The following is a 22,202-nucleotide window of genomic DNA, read 5'->3' as shown; positions in this document are numbered from 1 at the left end:
TTAAATTTGTGAATCAAATAAACCGGAACAATTATATATATTATTAACGAAATAGTACTAACAGACTAATAATACAGAGGTCCAACACTTTTTAACATTCGTCCATCAGATTAAATGGATTGTCTCGTTTATTGGAGTTTTTGTTTGTTTGTTTTTTATTTTTTTTCCCTAAAATTGGAATTACGTTATGAAAAAAGAAACAATATAATTAGTTTTGAGCTAAGTTCCATACTTATGGTTGGATTTAGGTAGATTTTTGTTTCTTTCTTTTGGTGATGGTTGTTGTTTAATAACTATTTTGACTAACTAATCCAATTTCTTTACGAAATAAACAAGCGAATTATTTAAATATATATTTTCTTTACTGACTTATTTTTTGAATCAAATGACTCTTCATAAGGTGGTATATGACCAGTTTTGTCCTATAAATATTGGACTATATTATGTATATATTAAAATTAATTATTAAAATTATCTATTAATATAAAATATATATTAGAATATATAATATATATTAAAAATAAATTAAATAATATATATATTTATATACAAATTTATAATAATTAATTTTAATAAACAAATAACATTTTTGATAAACATAATATGACGCAACATGAAGAAGACCATTAGGTTCTTCAAATAAATTATTTATTTATTTATGTATTTATTTATTAAGTTAGATAAATAGAATATTTCTCAATCTTAGATATTACATCACAAATACATATTACATGCACACACATACAACATTTAAGAATTTCTATCTAGTATCTACTACTTAATATATATCCAACTTTAAAATTAGACCAAAGCCTCATGTTCTTTGAATAAATGCCATATTAAAGGTAGTGTTTAGTCACCAAAAAAAAAGGTAGTGTTTGGTGGAGAGACAGAGATTGAAAGATTAAGACTCAGAAACAGAGATTAAGAGACAGAGATTGAAATAAATTTTAGTATTCTGTTTGGTGTAAAATAGGAGACAGAAATTGAAACAAGAATAAAATTCTAATTTAATTTACACAAAGGATAAAATTAGAATTAATTAATTAAAATGAGAGTATTTTGGGTAAAAATGTTATTAAAATTTCAGTCTCTATCTCTAAAAATTTTAGTCCCCTATATTCTCACTTTTTGGAAGTACTGAAATACTAAAATTTTAGAAACAAAGACAAAAATTTTAATACCAGTCTCAAAATCAATAAATATGATACCGAATTTTAGTCTTCTAATCTCTGTCCTAATACCTCAAAACAAATGCTAAAGGATAAATGGGAAAAAAAAAAAACCTCAGATACCCATTAGAGCTCATGTTGGCCTTTTTAAGTTTGATAAATAAGACGTTTTGGTAATATACCAAACAACAAAAACAAATGTTAAATTTTGACCAATAAATAATCTTGGTCTCTATCTAAGTGACCTGATGGCTTTGCCATAAGGTTTTTGGGCTAGGTCCTTTCCCTGGCCTGGTAAAGTGGGCCCTGTTATCAAGAAAATAAATAACTAGACCGAAAAAACAAAAAGAATAAGCTCTTTGGTAAGTGGTAACACATTAATAAACAAACGCATGAAGCTATATTGGAAAAAAAGAATCACATATGTAGCAAACTAGGCACAAAATGTTTATTCACATCACCATTATCCCACTGTTTAATTAAACTCTAGATATAATTATGAAAGATTAAATCAGAATTTTTTTTTCTTTCCAAATAAATGAACAACAAAAATCAGCCGTTATATCCAAAGCTTCACGTTGTTCTGATTTTTCACCAATTGGTAATCATGTCACTTCCCTCTATTCTATTGTTGGAATTGAACCACCAGCAGCTTGGATTTCTTCTTGAAGCTGCAATACTCAATACATGGAACATATTATAAACATTATATATATATGAAGCTTCATTTTCATTTTCAATATGGTATCTCAGGTGAAAAAAGGTTTCAAAAAAACAAATAAATACTCTCTATTCCCCTTTGTACATGAATCTAAGAATATAAACACCAAATAGAACAAGATATCATAGTGCTTATAACTTACCCTAAATAAATATTGAAGATTGTTCTTGAGTAGGGAGTATTCTTGTTGGAGTTGTTGTAAACATCTCACACACCTGCACCAATTTTAAGGAGGGGTAATATTGGAAATACACCAAGTAGCAAACTAACGCTAATTCATATTTTTAGTTGTCCAATTTTTTCTTTTACAACTTTACTACTTTAAATAAAAATAAGTCTAAGAATTTAGCTTTTAATGAGACAAAATTGGGGGAAAATTTTAGGCAACTAATCATGAGTTAGTATTAATTTTTCATATGGGTTATTATTAGTGGTCCATGTAATAATAGGATTGCAAATAACAAAGTGAAAAGTATTTCAAGCACTCTAATCATGGTGTTCCAATAATGTTTGCTCAATCAGAGTTTACCCGTGAAATCTTTATAATTGAAGAATAAAATAAAATTTCCATATTTTCTTTTTCTTTTTCTTTATCAAAAAGAGAAAAAGATCTAATACATAATTGTGCAATCATTCTTTAATAGGAATAATATTTATAACAAAAGATCTTAATTGAAAGTTGTTAATAAATTTATAATTTTCCTATTACATTTAAATCTAGCTATTATCTTTATTTTCTCTTTCCGTTTTATTTCAATAATAATAATAATAATAATAATAATAATAATAATAATAATAATAATAATAATTTTTTCTGTAAAACAAAAAAGAAACTTCTCTTGTGGTGATTTAAGAGTAAACTCTTTATGAATAACACATCACTTTTGTTTGTCATGCCTATATATATATCTTTTTAATTAAAAAAATGTAACAGCAAAAATATATATTTAAAAAAAATGCAATGAAGCCAAGATGTTCAATGATTCAACAATGCTATTTTTTTTTCTGCAGGAAAGTGAAGTGGTGAGAGAAGGAATTAGAAGTTTTTACCCTTCAAGATTCTGAGTCTCACAAAAATTTCTGAATGTGGCACAGACATTCTTAACTCTGGCAGCCCCAACACTACAACAAATAATGGCAAATCATCACAAGTTTTTCCAAGCTCCAAATTACATATTTCCAAAGAGATTCAATACATTACGTATTCAAAAAAAAATAGATAATTAAATATTTTGTGTATTCACTTCTTTTATTATATTATTATTATTAGGGTTTTTGTTAAAGCATTTGTTAAAAATATTACACAGAAAATTTTAATAAAAAGTAATTTTTTTTTATAAATTTTCAATACATTAAAAGAATAAAAACTTTTTACTTTAACTCTAAAAACCAATAATATTTTTTAAAAAATTAGCTAAACCCTATAATTATTGATTTATTGTTAATACCTTGCACTGCTTCCCTTGTACTGATGAACATGAGCATCTACTTGCTTGAAATCCACAGGTACTTGTCCTCTGTAAAAGTCAAAACAAAATCACAATTCAACAATTAAATGAAAATTTATTCAAGAAAACATAAAGAAATTTAAATCCTCTGATATGTATTTATTATGATTATGACAAAATTTGTGCCTATATCTATTGCATAGATCAGATAAAAGGATTCCTAATCAACAATAATAATACTCACAAAGCTCTTGTCATATTGTTGAGAAGTTTCTCAGAATCATCAAAGAACATTTTGACAACCTCAATCACAAAATCAGGACTGCTCTCATCTTGAAGTTTCTGAAGCTGACTGAACTGATCATCCAGAAATCCCTATTTTCCCCAAAACAAGAATCACATCATAATTACAATCACAATATTGAAGGGGAAAAAACATAATAATCATCATCATCATAACTTTGTGGGACTACATAACATCCCAATAACAAGAACCAAAGTACACAAATTTTGTTTGTCTTTTGTTTCAACAAATGAAAAAAAAAAAGGGGTGTGGGAAAAATTCAATTTTTATCTTGTTTTTCGAAAGAAAGTGACATCACACCAATCATTAGTTCCCCAATAAAAACACACAAAGTTCTCCAACCAAAAATTCAAACAAAGGGACAACACACCAACGTCATATACATATTTATTAATTATTTTAATTATTATTATTATTATTAAGATATAACTGAATGTAATTATGATAGAGAAGAAAGAAAGAAAAAAAAAACTTGCCGTTGACCTGAAAAAACTGAACCCTGATTTTCTGTGGGAATAAAAGAAAACTAATATAGAAGAGAAAAAAAAAGAAGAGAAAATTAGAATATTATGATTTATGAACCTCTCGAAGCATGGCAGCTTGGTGCTCTCTTAGCTTCCTCTGGAGCTGAAGAACGTCCATGGCAGAAACCAGATCTCAGCAGCCCACAAAAAAAGTTTCTGACTTGAAAGCGAAAATGAAGTCAGGATTGAAATTGAGATTGAGTAGCACTGAATTTGAGACAAGGGGTATGCACTCAAAACTAAAAGCACTTTTTTTCTCTCTCTCTCTTTCTCTCTCTAATTCCAATTCTCTTTCTTTCTCTCACTTAAAAGGTGGCGTGGTGGTTGGTGCGTTTATTATTTGAGTGTTTCTGAAATTCTGAAGTGAAATGAAAACGTTGGTGTTTGTGTTGTAAGAAAAGAGTTATTAGTAGTAATAATGTTGTTGAATGAATGTGATGGGATTAATGAGGTTACCACAAATGGGGATTCCTCTCTTAATTTCTCCACTTATTTGGTTTTGACTTTCCATTTTATAAAAACTTAAAAAGCAATACAATAATATATAAATAACGACTATATTATTTACCCACTAAAAATTAAAAAAATGTTATTTTTATATTAAAATCAATTATTAATATATTTGTATATAAATACATGTATAATTTAATTTATTTTCAATGTGTATTTATATTTTAATATATATTTTATATTAGTTACTAATTTTAGTGTATATGTAATATTACTCAAAAATTAATTATTAATAAAATACAAATTAAATTTTTTTACAAATATACAATAATTAATATAATAATTGATATTCTTTGTTGTGTATAAAATATGTATTTTAATAAATGATTGGGTTTCAAAATTATAGGTGATAATTTAATGTATATTGTAGATCATAAATAACAAACTTAAAATAGACATTTCTCTTGGTTTTAGTTACACACACAACTTCAAATAATAATAATAATAATTATTATAATACGATATTTCTAATCATTTTGAATTGGTTAAATGATTAATTTATTCGTCTATTTAATTAAGTATTAGAAGTTTAAATTCCACTATTCTACAAATTAAAAAAAAGCTTTAAATGAGTTAGTGAGTCTTCTATCTACTTTTAAACCCAATCATCCAACCATGGTCATATATTTTGGCATTGGTATTTTAATCCACATAGTGAATTTCAGTATGGATTTCAAACAAGTCTTAAACAAATTGTAAAATTTCACATTTAAATTTCATTTAATTTATCAAAATTAAATCTATATACAATATATATTAAATATAAAAGTTGAAAATGAAATAAGAATTTATTTGTTTGAATCCACATGACACAAATAATTGTATGAATTGCCTTGACATATGATTATATGAATGGATTGATAGAGAATCAATATGAGAATGTGTTTGTTCATTGTGGGGAACACCATTTATTTCTTTTTGTTTTCGTTGGAATCATAAACCCCGAAAAGAAAACTATATGCTAAACGCAAACATTGATTGACCAAAAACATTGGTCATAACTCATGAGAGCATCAAAAAGAAAAGGGAAAAACATAAAAATTATTAACTATGAATTGCTCCAAAATAAGTTATCATCATAGTAGCAAATCTTCATTTTTCTTTTACTCATTATAAATTCTAATTAAAAATCAAGTCAAAATTCTAATACAAAATTATACCATTTTTTTTGAAATTTTTTTCTGACTCAAACAAAAATATGTATTTGTCAACTTAATCGTAACAATTTTACTGACTTAAAAGTAATTTTTTCAAACATTTGATTTGTGACATAATGCAAAATGCCAAAGGAAAAGAGAGTAAAGAATGATTGGTTAGTAAAAGGAAAATTTGCAATAATACAATTTGATTTGGGTCCAGAGGAGTTGGTCTAAGTAAACAAATCTATATTGACATAAAACCCGACAAATCTTAGAAGCTACATGTGCATGAGGATTCAAATCTATTTGGCTTCCATTAACCACGTTGCCCTTTTTCCAACCCCTATCATTTTCATTTTCCTTTTTGGTTTCTGTTTTATTCCCCCCTTGTTTTTATGTGCTTATGTATTCAATTTCATCCCCACACATGGAAATCTTGGCTCATTTTTTTTTCTGGAAAACATAATCTTGTTCTATTAAGTGTTGTGCTGGCACCACTAGTGGAATAAAAAGGACATAAGAATACCAGGTGAGTCTTTATATATATATATATATATATATATATATATATATATATATATATATATATAGTGAATGTTATATGCACTATCTTCTATATATCACTTTTATACACTTAGAGAAAAAAATGTTTAAATGTTTATATCTTAAAAAAAAGTTGTATGAAAGTGGTGTATAAAAAAGTGATTTAAACATCATTTCTCTTTATATAAATGGTATCATTGAATTTCATATTCAATTCAATATCATCTACATGTTTTTTATTTTTGGTAAGAGGGTGGGGGGAAGAGGAGAATAGAAAAAGTGGTTGATATCAATAATGAGGTTTTCACGAAGATGAAGTATATATGTCTTCATCTTCACCAATTCAGCATCAAAATACCTTTAGAAATGAGTACTTATTAAAAGAGCCACCAAGCATGACCCCAAAAAAAAAAAAGGTTATTCACTAATGATATCTCCTATCCTAAAATACTCTTAATTATGTTTAATTACCAAGCATCAACATACTCTTAATTTTTAAACAAAGAAATGATTGAAGAGCTATTTTGTCTTAAGTTGCAACAACTTGCCATAGGCACTATTCCTTGCAAAGTAATGAGTTAAGGAAAGCAAACATGCTTAGAATATATATATATGAATTTTCATAAATTATATTAAAAAATCCAACTTTACTTTCTTCTCCTTAGCAAATTCAAGAATTAAAAAATATATATTATACAACTTCCATATCCCACTAATATTTACATGCTAAGCATAATGATCCAATCCAAACTTAGCAAACCCATGAATATATGAATTCCCTCCTATGGAATATACAAGGTTGAGAGAGAAAGAGGAAGTGGCAGTTCACACAATTGAACAACAATCATATCCTTAGTTGTTGTTCATGTGTTCGTTTGCTATTCACAACATGCATAGACTTTTCAATCTGAGAATCTATTGAGTACAGATGATTGAATTGATTCATTAACAAAAGATGATCATCTGATGTAAAATTAAATTTCAACTATGGAAGAACACCCACAATCAATTTCAACTGCAATTTGTATTTTTACCTTATTCCGACAAGACAAAGAAGCCACCAATCATTTCATCCTTATCATCATCCTCCTCAGGCTGTTCTGTTTCATGGTGACTACTGCTACTGTCAACATCATCAGTTCCTACTTCAGTTAACATGTTACTTCCATTGACCCTAAGTGTATCGCAATGGTCATCTGAGAAAGATTGCCATGAAGATTCATTTTGCATTGTTGATGTGACTTCTCTAAAATTGTTCTTATCTGCATTATGCCGTTTCATGAGCAATGCTGAGCCCTCAGAGATACTTGCATCTTCTATGGTCTCTTTTCTTTCATCATGTTTCAATTTGTCCAAAGGAGATGAATTTTCCAGCATAATCTTATTTTGCGTGGACGGTTCAATGTTTGGTTCAATGTTTATGGCTCCCAATCTCTCCAAGTGGATGTCGGCAAGTATTTGACAAGGAGAAGAAACCTGATCCAGGTCAAACAGATTTTCAGTCCTCCTTGATGAACCTGAAGTAAATTACAAACATCAAATCAATAATAGATAGACAATCACCATAAATTCGAATAAATAAATTAAATGCTTAAAATAATACAGAAAACTTCCATCTAAAGTAAGAGTCAAAATTCCAACTAATAATTTTTTTAACTCCATATGTTAACAAAATAATATCTTACCTCCATCAGAGCTCTCAGTGGAGCTCAACGATGCTGGCTTTGAGTGACAAATAACAGTCACATCAGCAGTTTGCTTGTCTTCACTTTGATTACGAATTGGAGATGCGATAAAATATTTCTCTCCGGAAAGTATGCCTCTGAGTTGCATTCCAATATGCATGAGAAAAAATTAAATAATATTGAGAATATAAAAACAAAACAATACAATAAATGATACAAATGATTACATGTGCATTTTGCGACAAATAATAATAAGTCGTAGAGATCAATCTTATAAATGCTTCCAATTTGTAAACAAAAACAGCATGTGCTCAGAATATGAACACGTAAAAGAGGTGATATGAAAAGAATTGCAACATTTGACAACAGGTTATGTTGAGTTTTTCTCAATGAATTGAACCTGATAATAAATAGAAAAGGAATAGATGATTTTTCTCCTTGAGAGGTTGAACAAGCAGTCAAGCAAGCATCAGTTGAAGAGAGCCAATGCAGGAAGATAGGTAGCACAATCCCAAATTCCAAAGTTAAAAAACTATTAACAATCCCATAAAACTACAACCCCAAATTTCAGTGTATACAGGTATCACAATCAATTTTAGTAATCTAAAAGTAGTCTTACTAGATAGCACAAAATGATTAAAACCAAATTAATGGCACACAAAGCTGATAGCTGAATCTGCTGTAGAGAGAGAAATCACCACCTCTCGCTCCAGCTTGGTCTGGTGCTGTGAAAATGATCAAAAACAGGCAACAACTCCTTCTGTCTTATTTCAACTTCATTAGCAGAGATCTTTTCGATTTCAGACTCTCCACTGTCAATTGAACTAGTTTGCACGGAATTCATTGTGTAGAAGCAAATCTGTAGAAACAAGAAAGACAATCAACAACCAACAGCAAACAATGCATATTGAAGTCAAACAGCACCGCAAATACCTTTGACTTTTGCCAAACTGGCATACTTCCAAAATTCATTTGCACCTCTGCATGAGATAGATACCAGTGAAATTTGTCTTCAGGCTTCCCTGTATAAGGTTTCACCATCTTTTCCCCAACATTACTTGTATCCAAAATATTCAATCCATGGACACCACCAGAACATATTTTCTCTTGAACTTTATCAACATCTTGTCGATCAGAGGTATTCCCACAAGGGTCCCCTCTTTCTGGCCATTCTGACCTTCTACATACATCCCACCATTGAATAGGTTCAACTTTTACTCTGAACTCATCCTCTTGCATATGCATAATAGAAGCAGACTGGACTCTTGAACCACTTTCACTAGGTTCTGGACCTAAAGAAGGCACAAGTTCATGCTGGACCACATGACCAGATGGTGTATATACCATCAAATGCTCTAAGGGTTTTCCTTTTGAGTTAACAAGCTGCTGTGAGTAAGATAAAGAATTGTGAAAAATGGCAGCAATGGCACCAGATGGGACGAAAACTTTTCCTGATGCATTTGCAGTAGAACTATTAACAGTATTAAGCCATCCAAAACTGCTATATTTTATACGGCTAACCACTGAAAGGACAACAGCTGCTGGAGGAGGCAATGGTGGCTGATAAGAAAGAGAAGATGAAGTAGACCACCAAGGTAGACTCAAAATTGGAAGTAATGAGGGTTCTTTGCTCTGAGAATTGATAACTTGGAAGCCTGTATCACCTCCAAAAGGTGACAAAACAAAAATATGACAAGTTCCCTTGGATGAGACAATTGCAATCCACTGACTATAATGGCTAAAACAGATGTCCTGGATCATCTGTCAAACAAGCGCAAAAAAATATGAAAGAATGAAACGGGAATGACAATTGAAAACAAATAAAATAAGCAATTAGAACTACGATATACTAACAGCTGGTGTTATTCCACGATGAAGTTTATAGAGATGCGCATGAGATGAACTCCAGTCATAGCTTGGAAGCCCTGAACCTTTGTGTGTGCACAATGGCATTATCCGAAAGATGTTAATATTATTCCCGTATATAGATGCAGTGACCAGAAGGGTCCCACTAGGATCAAAACACAGTGCAGATATAGGACTTGAGTGAGCCTTAAATTGTGAGATAATAGCTCTAGAGACAAAATCCTTAATAGTTACCTGAAATACATAAGAACCATGAACAAGTCTTAGATTAAATAATTTGATCTACAGTGTACAAATTTCTAATTCACTGATATGCAATCAACTAACTCAGCCATGATAAAATAATACCAACCATTCCTGCATTATCCATCTCAAGTCCTGTAGCCCTAACGGCTCTCCAGCCTAAATTTGGAGGCACTGGAGAACTAGAACCATCAGGAAGCAGCTCGTGACAATATTTGAGTATTCCAGCAGCAAAATGTTTACTGGACTCCATTGCATAACGAGCAACCAAATTACCACTACCTGGGGATGTCGATGGACTAACTCCTGGAGAAGGACTTCGATTTTGTGGGCTTAAGCATCCTACATTTACGGGCAGAGGGTTATTGGAAGCATATGCTAGCCACCTTGGACCCACAGCCATTGGACCATAACCCATATTAACACCTATTGGTCCTTGTCCAGATAACTGAGGAACAGGATAGGTGAGGACGCTGAATTTATTCTCAAGTGTTGATGCATCAAAGCAGTATATCTGCCAAAAAAAAAAATATTAATAAAGTAAATCATTCTTGGTTTGCATAACAAAAATGAGCTAAGTCATATAGATATTCTTATGCTTTATCTGACAATAATTATCTTTGGACAATTCTAAAAGACACCAGAGGAACCACTGCATACTTGGCTGGCAAGACCAACAGCTACTATCTTCGAACTGCATCTGATCATGCGCACAGTGGATCGAAATCTCAGTAAATGAACGTAACTGTGAGACTTCAAAGAATAAAACCGAACAGCTGTTGCAGAGTTGATACTGTTTCCAGATGGAATCTCCACCTTACCATCTCTTCCCACACCAACATGACCACCATTTTGGTTAATGCTTTCAGTGTCATCCCCAGCAACAACCAGCAATAAAGGATGTGATTTTCTGAATCCTTCCTGGTCACCAGAGCCAACAGGTAAAGGTTGCATCTGTAAGAAAGAAACTGGGCCATCGCGCTTTGAAACCAGTTCAGTAAAACTAGAGGCATCGTCCACGTCAAGTACTTGAAATCCATTCAGATAACCAAGTAAAAGAACTCGTTTAAATGCAGATGAATCAAGCTCTAGTGTATCAAAACCAGCCCAAGTAACCTGCCAACCAACAAGCGGAAACTATAATTACAAAGAGTCAAGCTAGAATGGACAAACACATGAACCAAGCAGAAGCACAAGTGCAAAATGTTGGGAAGTGTAATTACCAAGTCAAATCTAATTAAGGAAGCTATGAAGCTAAGAGTGAGAAACGATCTATGTAAGCATAGAAAGTTTAAAATATCTGCAATATGTAAACTTATGGCCTTTATTTGTGCAGCATCACTCTTAGAATTCAATCAACTTAACATCCTGACACATGTCAACTACAATGATCGCACACTTTCCGAAGCGTCGAATAGGATCGCACTTTCCGAAGTGTCGAATAGGATCACACTCAGTCCATCCAGAACATGAAACTTCGGCCATGAATCATGGTAACATCCACCATTATCACAAATCACAAATAATTATTACTATACTTTGTTTTTTAACCTTTATAAACAAAAAAAAGTACCAACACATATAAGTCAGCGTTGGAGCCTATCATAATTTGTGATTAAGAATATTACTCTAAGGACTGAGAATATGCTTGCTTGGTTGAATATCCCCGTTCCATGCCTAATTTTAAGCATTAAACTCATTGATGAAAATTTCCATTCTAAAACTAAACAATACAAGTGCACTTTGTACCAATACACCCACTTAATCCAACAAAAACCTATACAAGTAAAAAACATGTACACACAAAGCGCAACAAAATTCACTACCAAAAAAAACAAATAACAAAGAAAAAACGTAACTTTCTCTAATAGGTCAAAAGTTCCTAATCGAACATAATCATGCCAAATAAAGTTCACTTCCTACTTTCAATTTTGTTTTTTAAATACTTTGCAGTTTAAGGATAAGGATTAACAAGTTGAACTGAATTTGAATTGGAACTTGAAAAAAAAAAATTGAACAGTAGAGTGATGTAACCTGATCCTTATGATCCTCAGCAGCGGCGGAGATAGAAGCGGCGACGGAGGCACCGGCGGAGCGGACGGTGGAGGCGACGGTGCTGGCATTGGTGGAAACCGTCTTCAAGCACGACGAGATTATCCTCAACGAACTCGGTAACAAGCCGTTGTTCTTCCCCTTCCCTTTCTTCATAATCATTGACTAATCACAATTAATCAATTACTAATTAATTAAACTATTAATTAAAACTAAACACAACAAGTGTTTTGTTAATTCACTTAACCCTCTTTTCCTTTTTTCGCGTTATAGCTTTTGAAGTTCCACCGACACAGACTCACCGGAAAAAAAAAACATTCTATTTTTTTTTTACGATCGGAAAAACGATCAAAGAAGAAACAAATAAAAAAGAGGTTTTGACTTCAAAGTTGAAACTCGTTGTGAGTGAGTGAAAGAGTGAAAGTCTCAAACTGAAGAAGAACAACGAAAGAGTTCGCTTTCTCTTTCGGTTTCTCTTTCGTCCATCATCGCTGTTTGCCTAAGCTTTTGCCTGAAATTTTGTATTTACTGTTTTTTTTTTTCATCTTTTCCATTTTTTTCTTTGATTTTTCTTTTTTTTTTTCCTTCACTTCTGCTACTTCTCTTCGTACTATCTCTCTATTTTAGAATTAATATGTTTTGGAAATAGTTAAAATAAAAAAAAGTATGTGTGTTAAACTGTTAATTTGATTTTTGAAAGATAAGATACATTAAATTTGTTTCTAATAAAATCCTCCTTATTTATCACGTAATGAAGATATGTCATTTCACTCACTTGAGACTATTTTACTATTAATCTATGCTTTTTATTTTTTTTTTAAAGATAAGATACATTAAATTTGTTTTTTATTTTTTTTATTAACGATATGATTTTTAATCATTTTTTAAAACAAAAAAAGAGTTGAGCTTTTTTCTGAGTTTGGTTAATGTGGATTGGGCTTGTGATACACACAACACGGAATGCATATCTTACGAGAAACCAAAAAGAATGAAAAATAATAAATTTAGATTGGTGTAATAATTAGTTCACTCATTAATTTAAATAAATGTTGAAATTTAAATTTTGTTTTATATATACAAAATTTATTATTCAATAATAAACATTTAAATAGAATTTAAATTTATGACAAATTAATTACTAACTTGTTAAATCGAGAGATATTATAAAAAAATAAAAAATAAAATATTATTAAAAACAAATTAAAGATGCGTTTAGTTTATATTTTTATTTTTTATTTTTATTTTTAATATTTTTTATTTTTTAAATATTAAAAATAAAATTAAAAAATTAAAAAAAATTGTTATTTTTACCATTTTTTTCATAGAATTTAAAAACTAAAAAATACTAAAAATAAAAATAAAAGCACAAACTAAACTCACCCTAAACTCTCCAAGAGAGGGAGTTTATTGGTTGTACTTTTGACCAATGACTTTGAAAAAATTTTCAGACGCAGTAGGTTGAGTCATAAATGATCATTTTCATACTTGATCCACAAGTATATGAGAAATGAATATTAAATTTTATGGGGAAAGAGGAATTGAATGCTGAATATGGATAGCTTTAATTATCAAATCATACACGTTGTTTAATTAATTTATTAGCATTTATATTGTCGTATAAGTAAATTTTTATTATTTTAAAAATTACTCAAATACATAAATATAATTAAATAAATGTGTAATTTTTTTCATAATATATTAAAATTAAATTTTTAAAATATATTTAACATGTAGACTAAATAGTTGATTTAAGTAGAAAATAATCAAAATTAATTCGATCTAAATATTTAAATATGGTTAGAGTTAATGATTCATTGATAAATAGTTCAAATTAGATGTGGACAAATCTTATTTCGTAGTTAAAACCTATTAGATTATATATATATTTTTTAATATTTTATTCAATTTTAAAAAAAAATGGGATCCATATTTAGTTATTAGATATGTTTATGCAATTTTTATCTATTTTAATTTTTGTACTTTATAATTATTCTTGTTTCATAAATTCATAATTATCTTGAAAAAATCTTTACTATAAAAATTAGTTGGTATAATAAAAGAACCTAAAATTCTATAAGACTTTTTTTTAAATATTAGTTTTTTATTATATAACTTTTGTCAGGTAAATTAATCTATTCATAATATTGTATTTTCTTTTTAAGATTTAGTATTTCAATTGTGAAAGATAATAAAAATAAAGATTGTAAATCTTTATTAGAAACAGACTGTTAATTTGGTTAATTAGTGATTTGTTATTAACTCTATCTCTTGTACTAGTATATATATCAGTAGTTAATTCTTTTAAAAGTATATAGCATTGTATTCATTTTATACATCTCTAGATATTTATAAATCAAAAAATTTCTTTTCTGCTTTATTTTGCTTTCCTTTCTTTTCTCCATTTTTGATTTCTTGCTAAACTAGTTAGTGTTCCAAAGCTTCTTTATAGTATCAGAATTTTATGTTCGAAAGGTCAAAAGTTCGATCTTTGGTGAACCCCAAAAGTAAAAAAATAACAAATAAAGCAAACCCAAAAAAGAGAGGTTATTGCTTAAGGGAGAATGTTAGAGATATAACCATTAGTGTTACCTTCTCCTATCTATTCTAATAAAGAGTCAAGTGCTGCAAATACAAATTCTTTTCAGATTCCACTTCAATTCTTCAACCCAAGGCCCTTTAATCCGATTTAAGATAATTTGGGGAAAAATAACCACAAGACATGGGAGCAACAAGCTTTGACAGCCATTCGAGGACAAGCATTAGAAAATCACCTTTATCAAGAAAAGATCCCTGCACCTTTTAAAAATTCAGAAAATCAATCTGCTGGTATTGAATCTTCTCAATACAAACAATGGATTCAAGATGATCAAAACCTAATTTCATAGTTGCTGGCCTCTATGAATTCTGCTATCAAAACTAAAATGGTTGGATGTACTTATAGCTACCAGATTCGGAATAGGATTGAGGCATATTTTTCTAAGTCTACAAAACTTTGAATCAAACAATTAAAGGCATAGCTCAAACTTATCAAGAAACATAACCTCACTGCTTCAGAATATATTTCAAAGATCAAAGTCATTGCAGATTTATTAGCAGCCTTGGAAAAGCCTCTCAAACTAGAAAAACAGGTTAAAGCTATTCTTGAAGGTCTAAATGAAGATTATCAAATACTTATGATTACCATCAATTCAAAACCACATATGTTTACCCTATGTGAAGTTGAAACTATGTTGTTAACTCATGATAAAATGTTGGACAAGTATAGAAAACTAGAGAATCTAGTGATGCAAGCTAACCTCACACAAACTTCCTTTCCATATATTCCAAACTTCAATCGTGGAACAAGAGGAAAAAGAGGGAGAGGAGGTGGAAGATTCACAATAGGAGGAGGAAGATCTTTTTATAATTCTCCTAGATCTCAGTGCCAAGTTTGTGGGCATTTTGGCCACATTGCTTAGCACTGCTTCCATCGATTTAATCAAAAAATTTCACCCCCTTTCCAGTCTCAATCCTGTAGGCCTAATAATTCTGGATAAAACATTGCATTACCAGCTTCCTCTTCACAAAACAATACCTCAACTTCTACTCCTCCACTACCAACTTCATCTTTTCATAATCCACAAGCTTTTCTAGCTGCACCATCTACCATTTCTGATCCAGCATGGTATCTAGATACAGGAGCCTCACATCATGTGACTCCACATCAATCAAACATGCTATCTTGCTCTGAATACTCTGCTCCTAAGCAGGTTCAAGTTGGTAATGGTTTAGGTATTCTATCTCTCATATTGGTAGTTTTTTTTGTATTCTTTAGATTTTAAATGCTGATTTTCATTACAACAGTTAATTCACACACCTCACATTACTAAGAACCTAATTAGTGTATCTAAGTTTACTCAAGATAATTTTGTTTACTTTGAATTTCATGGAACTTACTGTGTTGTTCATTGTCAATTCACCCAAAAAGTTTTACTGCAAGATTTTAGAAGAGGAGGTCTTTATCAGTTTGTGAATGTGGCTGTGCCTCAAACTACATCAATTTCTAATCCTCCTCGTATCTTTACTATTTTTTGTTCTATTTTTTTGTGTGTCACAAACGTTTAGGATATTTAGCCATTAAAACAGTTCAATTAGTTCTCAATCAATATAATATAGCTCATAATATTCTCAGTTCTGATTTAGTTTCTAAGACTTGTAATAATTGTGTTGAAGCAAAAATACATAAACTTCCTTTTTCAGATTCTACTACATCTTATACTTCTCTTTTACAATTAGTTTATAGTGATGTATGGGGTCTTGCTCCCATTGCGTCTCATCTTGGTTATCGATATTATGTTATTTTTATAGATGCTTTTAGTAGATTCACTTGTACTTATTTGTTTGTTAACAAGTTATAAGTTTTACATGCCTTTAAACAATACAAAAATCTAATAAAAAATCTTACTAATTACAAAATTAAGGAGTTTTAATCGGACAATGGTGGTGAATGCAAATCTCTTACTTTTGCTAATTTTATGTTCTTATGTTCCTGAACAGAATGATTGTGCATAGAGGAAACATAGACACTTCATTAAAGTGAGTTTGTCTATGTTATCTACTGCTTTTATACCCTTAACTTATTGGGATGAAGCTATTATTACATCCACTTTTTTAATCAATCGTTTATCTACTATTGTTTTAGTTAACTAATCACCACATGAAGTCTTATTCAATCGTAAACCAGATTATAGTTTTCTAAAAATTTTTTGCTATTCTTGCTATCCATTATTGAAACCTTACACTAATAACAAACTTGAATCTAGATCTAAGAAATGCTTGTTTTTAGGTTATGCTACATATTACAAGGGTTATAAATGTCTTGACTCTACTGGTAGAATTTATATATCTCGACATGTATATTTTAATGAGTCTGAATTTTCTTATCTTGAATTATTTTATCAATCTTCTTCTGCGAATTTTTCACAGGGTCCTCTCAATACTGATCAGGTAATAAGTTCTAATTTTCCTACTTTAGTGTCACATAATAAGCTTTACACTACTCTTAATACTCCTTTTATCAGTACAGATTCTTTTATGCCATGTAACACTAGCACTATCACTAATATTAATGATTGTCCTTTCCGTACTACTAGAAATGATGATATAGTTACTACTAATAATAATTTAAAATCATCCTGACACTCAAACTCACCAAGATACTCTTAATACTAGAAATGATGATATAGTTACTACTAATACTGATTCTATAATATCCATATCAGATATCCACATAGAGCCTTCTTCTATTGAGAGACAAGATGATTCTCTATCTGAGTCATAATAATCTAAACCTTCTCTAAATGTATATCTTATGGCAACCAGGTCTAAAATTGGGTTTTCTGGATAAAAAATTTTACCGTTACAGTTAATACTATCACCAATAGTCTAGATTATATCCCTAAAACACTAACTATTGCTTTTGGTATTTCACATTGACATAGAGCTATGATTGAAGAGTATGATGCTCTTCTAAGAACTAAAACTTGGGATTTAGTCCCTATACATCAAAATGTCAAAATTATTGGGTGTAAATGGGTGTACACAATCAAAAAATTACCTGATAGATCAATTCAAAAATACAAAGCTAGGTTAGTTGCACAAAAATTTCATCAACAAGAGGGCTTTGATTTTGAGCAAGTTTTTAATCCTATTATAAGGTCAACTACCATTAGATTAGTTTTAAGTATAGCATTATCTAGAAATTGGATCATTAGGCAATTTGATTTTAATAATATTTTTTGAATGGTGATTTACAACACAGTATTTACATGTCTCAACCAATTGAATTTGAACAAAAAAGTGATACTCATGTTTGTGAATTGAACAAGTCTCTTTATGACTTAAAACAAGTCCCAAGAGAATGGTTTTTAAAACTCAATAAGACTTTGAATTTATTTGGCTTTAAAAGTGCTAATTGTGACACATCTCTCTTTATTAAAAGGACTTCAGATTCATTAATCTACATCTTATGTTATGTTGATGATATAATTATAATAGAAAATAATTCTAATAAAATAACCTCTATGATTCAACAACTTAATCAAATATTTTCATTGAAAGATTTGAGACCATTAAGTTATTTTTTGGGCATTGAAGTTCAAAACACCAAAGATAGTATCTTGCATCTGTCACAAACTAAATACATAACAGATTTGTTGTCTAAAGTTGGCATGGAAGAGGCATCTCCAATGCCAACACCAATGATTTCTTCTCTACGGCTCTTGTCTTCAGGAGCTGAAGCTTTTGAAGATTCTAAACTATTTCAAACAATGGTGGGTTCCTTGCAATATCTAACTATCACCTGTTCAGATCTCTCTTTTGCAGTCAAAAAATTAAGTCGTTTATGCATGCACGCCTTCTTCCTCATCGGAAAGCAGCAAAGAGGATATTAAGATACTTGCAAGGGACAAAAGAGTTTGGATTGACATTTCACAGATGCAATGATACAAGGCTCTATGCTTTCTCAGATTCGGATTGGGCTGTTGATATTGAGGATCGAAGGTCAGTAGTATCTGAATTTTGTGTGTATTTTGGCACTAATTTAGTGTCTTGGTCTTGTAGGAAGCAATCTATTATTAGTAGGAGCTCTACTGAGGCAGAATTCAAAAATTTGGCATCCTGTGAAACTGAGTTAGTCTGACTTAAAAATCTTTTTCAAGAGTTAGATGTTTCCCTTTCAACTACTCCTACTATTTACTGCGATAACCTTAGGACAGTTCTGCTTATGCACAACCCAATCTTGCATAACAAGATCAAGCATTTTCAGCTTGAAGTCCAGCTGATTCGAGGCAAATTGAAGGACAACTCCCTTCATATTGTGCATATCCCAAGGATTGAACAAATTGTAGACTTTCTCACCAAGCCATTATCAGCTGCTGCCTTTGAGAGATTACGGGTCAAACTGCAAGTAAATTTTCGATCATACTCCATTTTGAGGGGGGTGTGAAAGATAACAAAGATAAAGATTGTAAATCTTTATTAGAAACAGAGTGTTAGTTTGATTAATTAGTGATTTAGTATTAACTCTCTCTCTTGTGCTAGTATATATATCAGTAGTTGACCCTTTTGAAAGTAGATAGCATTGTATTCATTTCATATATCGCTAGATATTTATAAATCAAAGAATTCCTTTTCTACTTCGTTTTGCTTTCCTTTCTTTTCTCCATTTTTGATTTCTTGTTAAACTAGTTAGTGTTCTAAAGTTTCTTTATCAATAACTCCAGTCTCTGTGGTACTTAACTCAACTTTTTGTCAATTAGAACTCTCTATTGGTTAATTCTTGTCAGATAATTCTTTTTGGTCGACTAATTTTCAAGAGCCGACTCGATGACTACTCTATAATATTTTATTCAGTGGTATTTTATTTGATTTTTTTGGGTTGTATTTGTTTACAGAAATACAAAATTTTGTTTGATAAAAAAGATATAGACAGAAATAATGTATCCAAAAATACTGAATTAATATATTTTGTATTCATCTTGACAAAAAAATATGAAGACACTAATAAAAAATATATTTTATTTTTTATTTTTTTCATTATTTTTGTTAATTTTTTTATAATTATATTTTTTTATTATTATATTTTTTTGTTTCAAAATTTTTGAATGAAAAAAATAAAAATAAATTAAATTTTCATAATTTATTCTAATTTATCACCAAACAAAATATAAAAATACAAAATTTTATATTTTTGTCATTTATATTTTATTTTTAACATCTTATTTTATCCTTATTTTATCCTGTTCTCATAAACAAACACACTCTTACTAATCAAAATTCCCCATTAGTTATTAAAACCCTTTGCAAGTAATTTTTTGCGATTGATCGACTCTTAACGAAAACACCAACTTCATGAATTATAAGACTTTGGGAGAACTATCATCATAAAAGTTAGCTCGGATGGTGAAAAAATCTAAGAGTTTACAAAGCTATTTTTCAAATATTAGCTTTCTGAAATAAAGCTCTTTTTCAAATATTAATCCCACAAAATTCATATCATTAGCTCGCTCTTACTTATTAATATAAATTAAATGGCGGAATTTAAAGTGGTGTATGTACATTTTTTGGTCATTGTGTATCTTATAATAAAGAAGAAAGTAAATTATATTTTTTATCTTTATGTTCGTTAAAATTTTTTAAAATATTTTAAAATTTTATTTATTTTAATTTTATCCTAAAAATTTTTTATTTGTATTAAATATATTTTTAACAATTAAATTTTCAAAAAATTTATGAATAATCTAACAATAGTATATGACAACTATGTCTAACTAATAATTTATGTTAAAGGTTGTTCTTGTAAAATTATTATTAAATTGATCCTAAATTTTTTAAAAATTAGTTATTTGAAATATATTTAATACAAATAAAAATTTTTAAGATAAAACTAAAATAAAATAAAATTTAAAAATATTTTTAAAATTTTTAAAAAATATTAAAACAAAAAATATATTTTATTCTAAAATAAATTATATAAATATAAAACAAACTTATAAATATATAACTTTAAAAAATATCCATTAAATTTTGTTTTATTTTGGTGACGTCGCAGATAAACTTAGTTTTGTTTACTTTACCAAATTGTTTAACAGTAAGATAGCTTCAAGATTCAAGAGATTGGATTTGGAAGAATTTTTCATTCTTATTATATATTCCCACTTTAATGTTATAGCCTATAACTATGATTATTATTGGTCCTTCTTTTTTAATACAAAAGTAGAGGCCCCATCTATCATAGTGCTAAAGAATAATAAATGATAAATAATATGATGTTTGAGATGATAATGGTTAGAATATATATTATCTATCCTTTATTTCCTTCAATAGTTTAAATTTGTATAATAAATTATTTATAACGTGATAACTGATATCAAATTAAAGTCTATATCCCATAATTAATAATTACCAATGAATTATTATCAACCAAGTTAGATTGATTTAGTAGGTAGTTTACTAATTTATTTAAATAAATATTTGAGGTTTGAATTCTATTTTATATATATAGTAATTTATTGACTAACAATAAATTCTTAAATAAAGTTTTAATTTACGATAAATTAATCTTTAACCAACCAGACTAAAAGATACCGTTAAAAACCAAAAAAACTAATGAACTACTATAAAATATTTTACTCTTCCAGATTTTATAATCTTGAATATCCAATTTTGGATGTAAAAAGTTTGTTAAACTTTACATAGTTTTTTTCCTCAAAATTAACATGGCTCAACATTAAACTTTAAATATCTACCTAATTCTTCTATGTTATGGACTATTTTTCTCGATAAAAGGAACACAAGTTGAACCCTAATCTCTGTAGATTTTGATAACATTGAGTGGGTTTAGCTAATTCTAGTTTAGAAATTAGTTCCAAAAGAAAAAATTATAAAAACTTATTATCTGGAGTTATTATCTGTAGACAACATAAGATATTAAGAGTAAATTTAAATAAATAATTAAATTAAATTCTTAAAAAAACTTAAAATATAAAAATTTATGTTAAAATAAATTATTTTATATTTTAATTTTTAATTATAAAAATATTTATTTTAGAAAAAAAATAATTAAAAAATTATTATAAATTTTTTAATTTTTGGTAAATAATTCAAATAATTTTTTAAAAAATTATAAATTAATTTTAAAAATTATACTAAATATTAATAAGATAATTTTTGTATAAATTAAAAGTTAAAAAAATCACTTATAAATCCATCCAAGCTTACTGGAAGATCTGCTATAAACTAATAATAGAATCATTTTTCTTGGAAAGGGGGTAATTTTTCTTCGTTATTCATTGGTTATTTTTTTAATTTGTTTTTTAATTGATTATTGATTGATCAATGAATAGTCAATATCCAATAATCGATACCTACTATAATGATCAAAAGCGTATGTCATTAAATAATTATTAATTAAAAATAAAAAAATGAAAAACAATATACAATAAAGATTATCTAAA

The 22,202-nt window shown here is 28.9% G+C and overlaps 2 protein-coding genes across 2 annotated transcripts; both read right to left on the bottom strand.

Moving 5' to 3' along the window:
• Window positions 1–1,549: 1,549 nt before the first annotated feature.
• Window positions 1,550–4,656, bottom strand: LOC112755385 (histidine-containing phosphotransfer protein 1). The gene is made up of 6 exons (XM_025803448.3): window positions 4,228–4,656; window positions 3,586–3,716; window positions 3,342–3,410; window positions 2,944–3,015; window positions 2,036–2,108; window positions 1,550–1,843 (listed from the first exon to the last, which is right to left on the bottom strand). The coding sequence occupies exons 1-6, from the start codon at window positions 4,285–4,287 to the stop codon at window positions 1,793–1,795; spliced, it is 456 nt and encodes a 151-aa protein (XP_025659233.1). The 5' UTR covers window positions 4,288–4,656; the 3' UTR covers window positions 1,550–1,792.
• A 2,332-nt stretch (window positions 4,657–6,988) lies between these two features.
• LOC112755380 (autophagy-related protein 18g) lies at window positions 6,989–12,882 on the bottom strand. The gene is made up of 8 exons (XM_025803435.3): window positions 12,190–12,882; window positions 10,816–11,271; window positions 10,265–10,669; window positions 9,901–10,146; window positions 8,980–9,807; window positions 8,748–8,905; window positions 8,047–8,183; window positions 6,989–7,878 (listed from the first exon to the last, which is right to left on the bottom strand). The coding sequence occupies exons 1-8, from the start codon at window positions 12,367–12,369 to the stop codon at window positions 7,397–7,399; spliced, it is 2,892 nt and encodes a 963-aa protein (XP_025659220.1). The 5' UTR covers window positions 12,370–12,882; the 3' UTR covers window positions 6,989–7,396.
• Window positions 12,883–22,202: the final 9,320 nt, after the last annotated feature.

The sequence above is a fragment of the Arachis hypogaea genome, chromosome 2 (assembly GCF_003086295.3).
Source record: "Arachis hypogaea cultivar Tifrunner chromosome 2, arahy.Tifrunner.gnm2.J5K5, whole genome shotgun sequence".
NCBI lineage: Eukaryota > Viridiplantae > Streptophyta > Magnoliopsida > Fabales > Fabaceae > Arachis > Arachis hypogaea.
Note: the sequence above shows the minus strand (reverse complement) of the source record. Positions and strands in the feature narration are given on the sequence as shown.